Source organism: Protobothrops mucrosquamatus, unplaced genomic scaffold (genome assembly GCF_001527695.2).
Source record: "Protobothrops mucrosquamatus isolate PMUCROS unplaced genomic scaffold, P.Mucros_1.0 scaffold129, whole genome shotgun sequence".
In the NCBI taxonomy this organism is placed as follows: Eukaryota; Metazoa; Chordata; class Lepidosauria; order Squamata; family Viperidae; genus Protobothrops; species Protobothrops mucrosquamatus.
Window position 1 is genome coordinate 234,224 of NW_015386496.1, and position 14,504 is coordinate 248,727.

Sequence of the window (14,504 nt, forward strand, 5' to 3'; positions counted from 1 at the left end):
GATTTGAGTTCTAAAGCTTTTGGAGTTGGTGTTTTGCAGACTTAATACATTCTGCACACTCATGGATAATACCAGGGCTTTTTTTGTCATAGAACGCCCAGAACAGAGTTCTGGCACCTTTTTTGGATGGAACCTTGTAGGGTAGACAAGGTGGGTTGTATGACATGTGTGAGTTCCGGCACTTTTTTTTTTTTTTTACAAAAAAAGCACTGGATAATACTATTTGTAAAATGCCTGGAAGTTCCCTTGCAAGGACAATCAAATGTGTCCAAAATTGATATCAACACAATTTGAGGTCTATTATTAAAAATAATAGCAAATTAGAACTTTTCTGTAGTCTAGCTTTAAACATTTAAACATGTTGTGTGTTCCGTTAAGGCTAACCACAATAGTTTATACTGCAGAGTAAAGTTTGTCTAGTGTGTTGAGTTTTTTCCATAGTTAGGGCTGAACTTACTCCTTAGATTGGTTCCACATATGGGCATAAGTTAAAATGATTATTTGCAAGTCTGCCCATGTCATGGAGACATGAAAACATAAAATAAATTAGACTTCTTTGCCCTTCATTCATTAAATAGTGATTAATCAAATCGGGAAAGTTAAAGGCTTATTATAACTTTGAACTCTTCTTGAAACTCATTATTAGACTTGCCTCTTTCTGTTTCAGGTCCAGATTTTATCAATGCTTTCTTTTGAGACATGCTATATAAAATAAAAATTTAATTTCAAAGTATGTTTTTACCAAAAACACTACTCTTTAGAAAGCTAATACATGAAGCCATTCTGTTTATTATTAAAAAGAGGAAAAGGGAAGATGTTCCTTTTGGTATTTTGTTTAAAGTCTAGAAAAGTCTCAATATATGAAATATCAGTTGCATTGCCTTTATATCTAGGCCAATATTGTGTCTTTTTTTTTTTAAAGAAAAAAGACTTTGAAATTAAATAACTGCTTCTAAAATTATCAACCAGAAAATGTTATTTAATTGTGTTTTCTTCTTAGAGGTTTTTTTTTATTAATTTTGCTAGTTCTTTAATGCTTATATTAAACTAATCGAATCTAAGTTTAGGCTTTGGCATAATATTTCCCAAATGTGAAACAGCATCTATTACATAAGACTAATGTTCTTGGTACAAAACACAAAACTCGTACAGTATATAAAATTACAAGACAATCTGTTTGATATATTTAAATAAGTTCTTTTGTATATAGTTGATATAAAGCAGTAAGGAAAATAGATTTTCAAGATAATGTTTACTGGCTTCTATTTTTGTCAGTGAAAGTAATAGTTTTGCATGTTTTTATTACAATACTGACCTTATTAAGAGAACACAATAATGTGGGAATTATAAGTAGGTGTTTGTTTCTGGTTAAGACCTAGTTTTGCCAAAGTTGAATTGCCATTTAGCAATCTGTTAAGTTATAAAATAAACAATGAAGTAGTAATAAAACACATAATAGGACAATGGCAAGAATCTGTTCAGCTGCCCCATTATGGGCTTTCAAATGCTGAGGTGAATGTTTTCATGTGAAATCATTTTTATTGATTAGTAAATTGCAGAATTACAAAATATTTCACAGCTGAATATCATTCTACACACACACACACACACACACACACACACACACACACACATATATATAAGATTGAGGAGAAAACCAAAGAGTTCAAATTAAGACTGTTTCAGTCTTCAGGAGGAAGCAAATTTCTATCCATGCAGCATTTTCTCAATGTAGGAAAGAAAAGCAGACAAGAGAATTATGCATGTGCAAAATGAATTCTATGCCTAAACAAATTTTCAAGCTTTTAGGTGTAGCCTTTGGACAAATAGATTTGATATTTTTTTGAATGACGGTTTGTATTGATTATTTGCCATCACATTAGTGTTAACTCTTAGTGACCATGTAGATAGATTTTTTCCCCTATGATGATTGGTCTCTAACTTCATCATTCAGGTCTTCCAATGGTGCTCTCATCATCACTGTAACTGAGTCCATGCATCTTGTTACTGGTTGCCCTCTTTCCTTCCTTCCACCTTTTTCCAGCATCAAAGCTTGGTCATTTGTGACTCAAGTGAAAACTCTGAGTTGATTTGTTTGATGAACCATTTGTTTGTTTTCTTGGCTGGCCACAGTATTCTCAGGAATCTTCTCCAAAACCAAAAGTTCAAAAGCGTCTTTAAAATGTTTAACCTTGCCTGCTTCTTTAAAGTCCAATTTTTATTTCCATAGACTGGGGAATACCACTACTATTTTGATATTTGTAGGTATAGACCAGTGATGGTGAACCTTTTAGAAACCGAGTGCCCAAACTGCAACCCAAAACCCACTTATGCATCTTCGGGTGCCGGGTGGGTGTGGCCCATTGGCTGGGTGTGGCCAATTGGCTGGGTGTGGCCCATTGGGTGGGCATGGCTGTGGTGGTAACGGCAGACTGGGTGGGACTAAAAAGTTCAATCAATCAATTCCAACTTTGCAAGATCTTTTTTTTTGCCATGAGAAGTTGAAATTGACTGATTGATTGAACCCTTTTTTTTTTTTTGCACATGGCAGCGGAGGCCTAAAGCGAAAAGGTTTTATAAAACCCACCTGAAGGTCTAGGACTGGGGCGATGGAGCGCATGCCTACAGAGAGGGCTTTGAGTGCCACCTCTGGCACCCGTGCCATAGGTTCGCCATCACTGGTATAGACACATCAAGGTGTCTGAACAACTTTTCCCATTTTTCTTCATGGCCACTCTACCAATTGCTAGTCTGCAGCAGACTGTTCTGCTGTTGACTGTTCCTTTACTGTTAATGATTGATCCTAAAATGCAGAAGCTGTCTACCACTTCAATATATTAATCAAGGAAATATCAATTTTAAGGGTGGTTGTTGTACTTGATTTGCTTGATTTTTTTTAAATCTTTTTTTTAAATCTTAGTCCTGCTTTTTTACGATGTTCCTTGACTTTTATTAGTAGTCCTTGTAGTTCTTTTGCATTTTCAGCATTAGTGTCATATGCATAGTGCAGGTTATTGATGTTTTTTCCTCACCACACTCATCTTCCAATCCAGCTTCTCTTAATGTATTTTTAACATATAGGTTGAATAGATAAGGGGAGAGCATGCAGCATTGTCTATTAAGAGCCACTCTGTTTTGCTATATATTCTGTCTGTACCGTGGCTTGGCTTTGACTTGTACATTTGTCTTGAGAACAATGATATGTATACTTTTGACTTATAAATTCTCTGTGACATTCTAATGCAGTGTCAGTCAGTGTAATCTACTGTGCTTATAAGTTCATGTATCCTCCCTTCCATTTCCAATAGCAAGCCATAATTTCCTTTGATTTTTAAATTGGTAAACCAGGTGTTTGATTTTCAGGAATACCTATTAGGTATGTCTATACATTAGGTATGGCAAATCTGGCTTTGCCTGGTTTCTAAGTTTTCCATTAATGAAGTCTGATTCATTCCATTCCTATCTCAAGTTCAGAGATTTCTTTTTTAAAAAGTTTGTAGTAACATTTGAGTTTCTAATACATGTTTCCTTAAATGTAAGTATAGTTTACCCACATTATAAATAGAAGAACCATTTTTATTCAGGACTATTTGCAGTAGGACTTGATGTTTTGACGGTCTTTCTATCTGATACTCAACTTCTTGGGTAAATGAAAATTAAATCAAAATGGCTTATTTGGGGATAAATAATGTCAGATAGCTTTGTTGTGTACAAAACTCACACATGTTCTCTGTTTAATTGGAGGTGCTGTACAGTATGGATTTTTTTTATTGCTTCAGCCTATAAATTGGGAAAAAAGACAGTACATATACTCTTTGACTTATGATCACAATGAAGACAGTAATTTCAATTGTAAGTTGTTGTGGTGATAAGTTGAGGTGCTATGTGACCAGCTTGATTTTACAACTGTTTTACAATGTTGTAAAGTGAGTCACTGTAGCTGTAAAGTGAACCACATGGTTGTTAAGCAAATCACATTTTTGTTAAGCAAATCCATTCTTCTGAATAGGCATTTTTTGCTAAAAGTGGCAAAAAGCATTGCAAATCATAGCCAAGTGATTGTATGATGCTGCAAATAGTCCTAAATGCGAGCCAGTTGCTAAGCACTTGAAAGTCAATCACATGACCATGGGAGGGGGCGGCAGTCACAGCTTCAAGTAGCTTTTTAAAAGTCTGTTGTAATTTTGAATGGTTGTTAAATGTCTAGTTGTAAGTCAAGGACAATCTGTAAAAAAGTGTACAAAAACATGACAGGGATTGCACAAACATCTTAATCCAGCTAAGGCTGGATGCCACCTGTATCTATGGGGAGGATGCTATTTCAGTGGACTGAAAACATGCTTCTTCAGTCCCACAACATGGCAACAATTAATTTAGGGGACCTGGAGTACACTTTGGATGAATGTACTGGGTGGGCAAAAATGATTGGAGATGGCTGTATGGTTGTACAATTCTTTCATACGTAATAGCTTCATTAGATTTTCTATAGTAATTCTACCTGTCAGAAGCTTTTGTCCGCATGAATGCCTATGGTGCCTATTTCCAATTAGTTTGTTAAGAAAACTTGACAATACCCCATTTCTACATTTCTGGCTGGTCAGATGCAGAGGAAAAGCACAAGGTGAAGTTGTAAGGGGAGTTTTCCAATTGATTCTATGTCCCTTTGTGCTGCTTTCAACCTGTCAACCTATTTTTTGGGACATGAGTTTAACAGGCTTTTGAACACTGAACCCGTGTTCAGAAATAACCTATTTCAACAAGATGACAGATGACTAAACTTGCTGTTTGAATCTCTTGCTTACACTTGCCCAGTACCAACTCACCATAAAGCCAGTAAGAGTGATTTGGATTTGATTTTCCTGCTGACAGTTGATGCTTCATGAGAAGGTTTCAGCCCTTTGACGTAGACTGGAATAGGAAGCCAAACCTATGCAGTCTAATACTACTTTTATTATAAGATTATAAGAGCAGAATCCTTTAAGTGTGAATGCATTTTTCCCTCTCCCTCCTTTTATCTTTGTTAAGGAGGGTCTTGCCTGAGAAGCTTTGTCGGGTTACAGTTTTGTCCCAGACTCAGATTTTCTTTATCTGACATTGTCTTGGTATCAGCTCTTCCTTCTTTCCATTATAGAAGGAGAAATGCACAAATTACAATCCTTAACTTCTCCTGCATTATAACTATAAGGACAACATCACCTGACAACCTCTTTATTGAGAAGTTGTTGGAGAATCAAATTCTGTGCCATCTTATTTTTCTGGCAGGTCAAGAATTAGTGGGTTGCACTTCATTATGAGTATCTGACTGTGCCCTAAGAAGAATCAATACTTTTATTTTCTTCTTTCTACTTTAAGCAATAATTCCCGGCCATATTTTCAAAGTATTATATGAAGCATGCCTACAGTACAATTTTGCAAGCAATATCCTGGAAAGTCAGATGTTAAGTTTGCGGACAGTAGGCAAACAAGAAGAGTAATGACTTGATATTTCGCACATCAGTTTTTACCTTGAACATGCTCTGCATGTATTTTCTTAAGATAGAATATAGTGTCTTTCTCCAGGTATAATTATTTTCAAAAATAGCAGGATATTGGAACTAGACAAAACTGAATATCAAAGAGAGCTAAGAAGTGTTCATCCATAACTAATAACGCTAAAAAAAGTGCATGTCTGCAGCACTGTAACAAAAAGGACTTGCAGCAGGTGTTTATGTGCAAAAGCACTGAGCGTTATGGTAACACCTGTGTTTCTGGACTGTTTGCCAGGACAATTTCTTCATTTTTAAGAAAGTAGAGACAACCGTGGTTGTAACACAATTGCAGTCTAACACTATTTGTTCCTTATAATAGGATTTTTCAAACTGTGTTTGAAAATTTGTGGGGGAGAACAAGGAAAAGAAAGGGGAAAAAAAGATAACCTGTGTGCAGCCAATTTTCCAACACTAGAGTTTTGCCTGTTGAACAGAGATCCCAGGAATTTTTTAAACACATTCTGTGGCTTGGAAAAGTTTGAAAAACTGTGCTTTACAAGATCCTATTTATTTGACTCAAGATTTTTTATTCATTCTCAGTGTAACTTGGTTGACATGTCTCCATTATCAGCCATATTTCTGACACCTGAAATTTTGTTCCTCTAGCTTTCTTGCCTGATGAAAATTCTAGCATTTTGAAAGCTTAAGGCAATTTTCTAAAATTTGATCTGAACTATTTAAGGTTCCACTTGCTTTTTTGGGTAAATCTAATGACCAATATGGCCACTGTTGGTTTTTGAAGTAGAATTTCTTTTTATGACCTAATGTTGTGTCGGATTTGTTTAAGGTGACTTAATTTACAATGACTGTTAAACCAACCGACTAAGCCATAGTTAATTGAAGTATGATTTACTCGATTAACCCTGTGCCCAGTTAACCAGACATACTGAACCATAAACTAATCACACTGAGTTCACATACCACACCAAACTATACAACTATATTTTACCCTGGAATATTACTTGAGTATAAACTAGGTTTGACTGGAGAGAAGTTTCGCTGTGCTTGTTATCCATTTCTCACTTTTCATATTCCATCAATTATAGTAAATATATAGTAAATATAGTACATATTACAACTCCAGTTAATTTTACTCCCAAGTAAGTATCAAAAACAGGTCTTAAGGGTTCCTCATCTGTAATTATATAACCTCTAGAAATTATCCCCTTTAAGAGAAGCAACTTTTTTGTTGGCAAGGGGAATACAACATAAAGAGCCAGCTCTGAAGACATATGGTACAACGAATGAGCTTTGTACGTTATAATGCATGATAAGAGTATAGGCTCTATTTATACTGCAGCATGTTTAGCACCAGATTGTGAATTCTTAATACCGAAACAATGGCATGTTTTTAACATTTCTGTTCTCTTTGTGATATGTTTTAGGCATTCTGTGTCAAGCAATAAATACTTCTCTTTAGCAGCCTTTCCATAACAGTTCTGGTCCAGCAAATGTTTAGTAACCTGTTCTAAAGGAGTATGCAGCACTTTTGATTTGTTTCCATAAAGATGCTTTAGAATGAATGGAAGCACAAATATTACACCTGTCTTGCAACCAGATACTATTTTTGTGCCCCAGAACAGTGGCATGCTTTTTTGGAGTTTGAATTTGAAGTATAGGCCTAGTATATACAGCCTGCATTAAACTAGATTCCGTTGTTATTCTCAAATAGCTCAGAGAGCCACTGTCAGTCAATGTAGTATATTATATTAAACATGAAGAGCCAGTACTTTTTAGATTCTTTTTAATTCAAAACCAAAATTATATATTTAAAGGACTTTTCAGGTTATAAAATTAGATTTGCAAGCTGCCCAACTTTAGACTCTCCATACTTACAATAAATGTTCTTGAGAATATTCTGCTATTGTAATAAATATAAAATAATTGGTAAACTTCCTAGATATAGGTTTGGATACAAATATATAGATAGAAATATGTGTTTATGATTATTTCATGTTTTTTTATTTGCAGGAATAATCAAACTTGGGAAATGGAATCCTCTTCCATTAACTTATATGACAGATGCACCTGATGCAACAGTAGCTGACATGTTACAAGACGTCTATCATGTTGTGACACTGAAAATTCAATTACAGAGGTGGGCACTTCTGAACATCTGCCCTTTTCTAATCCTGAGTTGTTCTGTCAATCACACCATTACTACTGAGATTAACACATGCTATCTTCATTAATTTCTGAGCTCATTTTGAAGTGGGAAGCACAATATAAGAAGGGAATTGCAACTGGCAGTTTTTGCTTGGTGATTTTTTAACTAGACATTGGAATACAGACTAATGTAGTCAGTCTTTAAAAAAGATTTTTCCACAGGTACAATAATTCCATAAGGCCCGATTAAATGTTTACACATTCTACCTGAGAAATATATAGTTTAGAAAGGTTTTGAGGTTTTAAGCAGAAATCCAGGAATAAAATTTGGGCTCAAAGGCCCTTGTCCTTATGTTGCAATCTGCTAAGGCATAATTGTCGAGAACTTATTCAGCCAATGATAGGAAACATAAATATTTGCTCAGTTCTGTATTTAGTTATTTATGTTCAAATCTTCCTAGATTCTAGATTGTAGCTGGAAGAAATTTCTAAACTGTATACAAGAATGACATATAAAATATGTATGTCCTGTTCTTAGTTGTGTTTGGCTTTACAGAGCAACATAGCTTTTGCATGTAAAGAACAGCTATGTTTGCATGCAATACTTTCCATCGGTCTATTCTCATGTTCTCTGTCTTTGCAGTTGTTCAAAGCTAGAAGATTTGCCAGCAGAACAGTGGAACCATGCCACAGTCCGCAATGCCTTAAAGGAATTGCTCAAAGAGATGAATCAGAGCACGTTAGCCAAAGAATGCCCTCTCTCCCAGGTCAGTGCCTCTATTGGTAGTGGAGGAACTACATCCCATAAAATGCAATATAGCATGAAAGAATAAAAGTAGAAAAAAATCCCTGCAATTGTAGTTTTCCTGTGAGTGCAAGATTTTAGTATTATATTATAGAAATATTATAGAAGAATGACAAGATAAGCTGAAAATTTGAGAGGGATACCATCATGTTTGTGATGCCTGTTCTGCATTTTACTTTTATTTCTCTATTTTATTACAGCATATACTCAGTCTGGATGCATATGCCTCTATTAGGTCAAGCTATCAATATTGAGTATATTCCAAGATACAAAAACCCTTATCTTCCAAGCACCCAAAAATGTTTATAAATCAAAATGCAATTCCTGGTATATTTTTGCTCATATGTCTTGATTTAGCAAACTGATACACAAAGCACCATTATTGCAATGATAAAAAGTTCATTTGTCAGCATTTTAACAATTAGCAAAAAAGGTATTTTGAGATACCTTTTTTATATCTCTTACTAAATATTGTGCAAAATTTTTGAGGAATGTTCTTAACATTTTTAATGTTTTCTTTAGAATGATGAAACCCAAAGAGGAAAAATACAGCGGAAATGTTCTTGAGTAGGACTATGCAAAGCATTTGAAGGAGATGCTTCACAATGCATATTAGTATGAATGAAACACCACTCTTCAAATGTGCAAGGTTTATGCTTCAAAAGCTGTTCTCAGTTATCTATGTTTGCACAAACAATATTTCCAAAGAACCTACTATAAAGTGAAATGACCATGTGTACACATGTGTGTGAGATGACAAGGAACTCTTTTCTAGGAGTTGTGCGATTTGTGCAAAAGATACAACTTCTGTAAGAAGTCTGAGAGAAATGCTTCATACACACTAATGTATGTTTTCAAATATTTCTTTCAAATGCTTTGCACAATTCTATTGTTAAACAATTTAGGATTGCTTAGGCAAGTTCTTTTCAAACAATGGGCCTTGGAGTATTTCAGAATAAAGTGTTTACTTATTTTTTTCTGTTTCCAAGGGCTTTTTCCTTTCATTGGATCAACAGCACATCATATCCTAGAAACACATTCCCTTTCTATTTAACATATTCAGTTCAAGTGCATATTTATTTAATCAAGTTGTCTATGGTCCATTAAAATATTACAAACAAAAAATACACATTGTGTTTCTGAGGACAGATGAGGACAGATTTATATTGTTGGCAGTAGCAATAGACAATAATAGAAGAACAATGTAGAATCCCTCCAAAAGTTCTCCTAGTCCAGCATTCTATATAACAGTATTCAACTGGGGACATTTGGACAGCCTATAAGTATAGACAGCAGAGCAATAGCCATTTTGCACTGTAAACATTCTAACAATTGATAATCGGGAACTAATATACAGTCATCAAGACTGGCAGCCATTGATAATAGGTCTTCCATTAATTTATCTAGTCTTTCCCTAAAGTTGTATAAATCACCATCCCAGAAAATAGCAAAATTCTGTAATTTAAGTATGTGTTGAATAAAAAGTATCTTTTATTCCTCATTCCTTTGTTTTTATTTCATTGGATGACCCAACATTCTAACACAAAAGAAACTTCTCTTGTTTGCATTTTCCATACTTAGCACAGTTTTATGTACCTGTAGTTTCTCCTCTTACTTGCCTTTGCTCTAAACCATAGTTTCAATAGTTTGGTTGTTTCCAGATCTGTGGACCTCAACTCCAAATTTTTTTGCATTAGTTTGGCTGTTACTGAGAATTTTGGGAATTAATTCCCACATATGGAAGTTGCTTAGGTCAAAATACTGATAAACATTATCTCTCTCTTAGTAGTGCTACTGTAACCCACCAATGATTTCAGTTGTTCTTTTCTTCAGTTTGACTAAATGTGCGATATCCTTGTTATAGTGATTACAGTGGCTGTGACTGATCAAAATATGACATGTTATTGTAGCTGCAATCACAAAAAAATTACATAAAAAATTATTTACAGTTTTATCTCCAGTTCTCTCTGAATTATTTCAAACTGTGTCTTTTTTTGGGCAGTTGCACTTTGGACATCCATTTTCAAAATTAACTTTTTGTTCTTAATTTTTAAATTATACAAAAAGCAAAATATAATTTGTTGAAGTTGTAATGGGAAGTTTGAACAATATAAATTTATAGGGGGCTTAATTTTATTGTTTTTATTCTGTGCTAAAATTAGAATTAAAATAGTTTCACTTGCCCAAAAAAAGTTTATATTTGGCATAGTGAAGTAAGTTGAAAGATTAAAAGTTAAAATTGGAATTTTAAATGGTGTGAATCTTCATATCTGTCTGGAGACTGCTTTTTAATTCTCATATTAAATTTGTATATTCTTGCTGTCTTCATTAAGGTTATCAAACAACACTGCTCCAGAAACAAAATATTTGAAAAATATATTGATCTATTGAAAACTTTGAACCAAGCTAGTTATTTGCTTTATCAATTAGTAAAACTTCATATTCGATTACTCAAGCATTTTTTGCAACATTTTTTTAATGAAGACTTTCTGAATCATTTGATTTTTTATGTCAATTTTTTTAACACAATACTTTTAAAATGCATTTGAAAGAGTGAATGTTACTCATTAGTTAATAACTATAGTTATATAATCATATATGTGTAATCATTCACTTGTTATAAAACATGCAGTTCTGTTTTTTTTACAAGATCTCTGTCAGACAGATAATAATTATTTTTTATTATCAGTTCTTTACATAACTTAATGTTCTTTTAGGCAAACCTTTACTAAAAAAAGGTTTTTAATATATGATTTAACTTGTTTTTCGCTTAACAAAAATGAGGCAGACCTTCAAGGAAAATTTATAATTCAGTTAGTTATCAAATTCATACTTTAAATACAAAAGATTCACTGTTTAATCCTAGAATCTATATGGAGGGATAGGAAGAGTCCTGTCTAAATTCAAAAGTCATTGCACATCTATGTTAACAGTAGTAAAGTAAATGAGAAAAAATCAGAAAGAACCTAGTAGCAGGTTTGCTGACTATCACATTTTATTAAAAGGCATAAGGATTCATTAGCTCAGTTCAGAAGCTAAGACATTTTCTGTGTCTGTTCTGTATCTGCTGGATGTGCAGTTCCTCATTAGTGGAAAGGCTCTCTTCATCTTGGTTCTTGGGATTTCCCTGTCCTGCTGAAATAAAATGCTGTGACATCTAGCTGCCATTCCACCATTGCAGCAAAAGAAGAATATGGGAAAGGATCAGTTACTACTTAGCTTCTGTATTTACTACTTCCCCAGAGATAGTGCTGGCTAGCTGAAAAACAGATGAAAATCTAGCAGAGAACTGCCCAGCAGGATGAAGATAGCAGTCTAGGAGGCAAAACTGGCAGCCATTTAGTCATACCCATTGGGTTTTTGTGCAAAGCACACCAATTTGCTATACTTCTAAAGGATGCCTCTGATAAACATACTCTAAATCTCATGGTTGGGATTTTATTACATAATATTAAAAGATGCCATTCTGCCATGTGTGGAACCTATTTTAGTATTCTTAAATGGTTATAATGTATTAAATTATTTTTAAAATAATAATTTTTCAAATAATTTGTTTTGTTTTGTTTGCTCTAATATAAATTTTGAGATATGTGAATAGATATCATGCAAAATAATTCGATAATTTGATTATCCAGAACTCTGAGATTGGTTTTACAATATTTTGATTTACCATGAAATCCTAAAGAATTTCAGATATTAGGCATATCTGTTTTCTTACATAAATATAGTATTTTAATACAAACCTGATTTTTACTGAATATACGATAGTCACATATTTTCTTTTTTCAAACTTAGTACATTCTTTTTCAACTGTGATCATGCACAATTATGTTGAAGAACCTCTACTGCCTCAAGGGTAGAATGAGGAGATTATAGTTACAGGTAGCTCTGTAATTGTAACAACCACTCATTCAGTGATAATTCAAAGTTATGATGGTGCTGAACAAGGAAACCAATGACTAATTCTTATCATTTTTGCTGTTAGTGTACCCACAGACACATGATCACAATTCTGGTGCCTGCCAACCAGTTCATAATTATGATAGTTGCAATGTCCCATGGTCATGTTTGCCATTTGCTACCTTCATTGCCAATTTCTGACAAGCAAAATCAATAGGGAAGCTGGCAGTAGGTCAGTGGTGAGTTTGTGGTGTCATGCCTACCTATTTTGTGAGATTTGCTTAATGAAGGCACATTTTGAATTGTTGCAACTGCCATCAGAAGTCAGCATGGTCCCATGACAACATACTTTGCAACCATATTGCTTAGCAACAGAGTTGTCGGTCCCAGTTACCATTGTTAAGCAAAGACTAGCTGTGTCTGATACTCTCTGACAATGTCCATTTTTGTTTTAAATAAAACTTTATAAAACTGTGTACCAAAGCAGTAGGATCAACATGTTCCCAATAAAAATGGCACATGTCTTCTCTCAATTTGTTTCAATTTGTCATACACAAGGCACAATGTGTCAATAAAGGTGAGACTATGATATACCTTTATTGGCAGGGAAGAAGAGGAAGAAGAGAAGGACATAATCTTTTCAGCAAATGATGTAATCAATAATATCTTAAACATTCAGGGCTTTAGCACTGTTATATTAGTTCTCAAAGATTTTCCAAAGAGCTCAATGACAAGTATTGAGAAAGAAAAACAGATAGATAGATAGATAGATAGATAGATAGATAGATAGATAGATAGATAGATAGATAGATCATAGGTGGAATAATAGCTGTTTAATAGTAGTACTGTTTATTCTGTTTTTGTCTGGTTTAGTTTAATTTAGTAATTATATATCCGCTTACCTCAAATTTCTTTGTTGTAGCTCACATCATGCAAAAATTTGAATATTTTAGATAAGCTGCCTGTTATCATTACTTGACTATTTTTTAACAAAATCCCTTTTCCCAAATCAGTTTTAAGAAAATATTGTGCCAAATGTGAAATATCATTACAGCCCTCTTGTGATTAATGTATTATTGACAGCAGCAAATTACAAAATTGTCTCCTAGGAAAGACTGCAGAGTAAATGCTGCTGCTTATTAGTGTGCTTGCAGTGCATCAAATATTCCTCTGTAGAGGAATAAAAGGCAGTATCACAGGGAGTTTTTTCTCTACTTTTTGTTTGAATGCATAATTTCATTTTCTTTACAGATACTGATTCAGGGTGCCATTAAAAAGGAAGTGTAATCATATGGTTTAACTTAAAATTCCACTGATCTATCTTGGTTTATTCGCCTTTTACATGCTGTTGATAAAGGAAAAATAGCTGAAAATGGTTTCTTAGAAGAATGATATTATGAAATATATCTTTAAGCTAAGCACCCTAAAAATTACTGGTAAATGATCTTCTAGATATTTTTCTTTCCTATGTCAAGTGACTTTGTAATAGTTTTTCTACATTTTGGAGAAATTTGTATGTTTATTTGCTTGGCTTGAAAATTATTTAGGTCTGTTTTATAATTCATAACATTTATTCCACTTCCAGCCTTCATACAGGTTTTAATTTCAGCTATTACAGGTTCATAATCAGACTATATCTGGATCAGTTTCTGATACACTGTATATACTTTTCTAGAAATTTATATACATTTGAGAGATTTGTAAACATATACTCTCACCTGTTTATATGCATTGAACATTTTAAAAAAGTTTTTAAGTAGGAATTCATTGGTAAAGTAACAGGGCATGAAGATCAAGGTTTCAATATTCATTACAATGATTAAATAGTATTATTACAACAACATTAAGACATGAAGGTTAGAGAACTTTTTTCTAGTTTGCTATGACTAAATTGTATGTAATGACTCATAAAATAGAAGGCAGATGAGTCAAATTTTACTGTTTAATTAAATAATATAAAATAATATCAGTAAACATTATAAGCCTTATAAATTTTATAAGCTTCATTAACCAAACTTTTTTTTTCTACTTTGGAAGTCAATCAGATTGTAGTTACTGGGTCATAGATCAAGCAAATTGGAATGAAAAGATTGGTTACTCTATTATACTCATTTTACTATTAAAGCTATATATCACCTGCTGCATCTGGGAAAAGAGGAAGATAG

The 14,504-nt window shown here is 33.6% G+C and overlaps 1 protein-coding gene across 1 annotated transcript in view; it reads left to right on the top strand.

Moving 5' to 3' along the window:
* The window catches only part of SATB2 (SATB homeobox 2), a 127,112-nt gene that overhangs the window by 37,585 nt on the left and 75,023 nt on the right, over positions 1 to 14,504 (top strand). The window contains exons 4-5 of the mRNA XM_015813030.1: positions 7,500 to 7,626; positions 8,278 to 8,401. Of these exons, the coding sequence (XP_015668516.1) occupies positions 7,500 to 7,626; positions 8,278 to 8,401 (251 nt within the window). The remainder of the gene's footprint in view (positions 1 to 7,499; positions 7,627 to 8,277; positions 8,402 to 14,504) is intronic.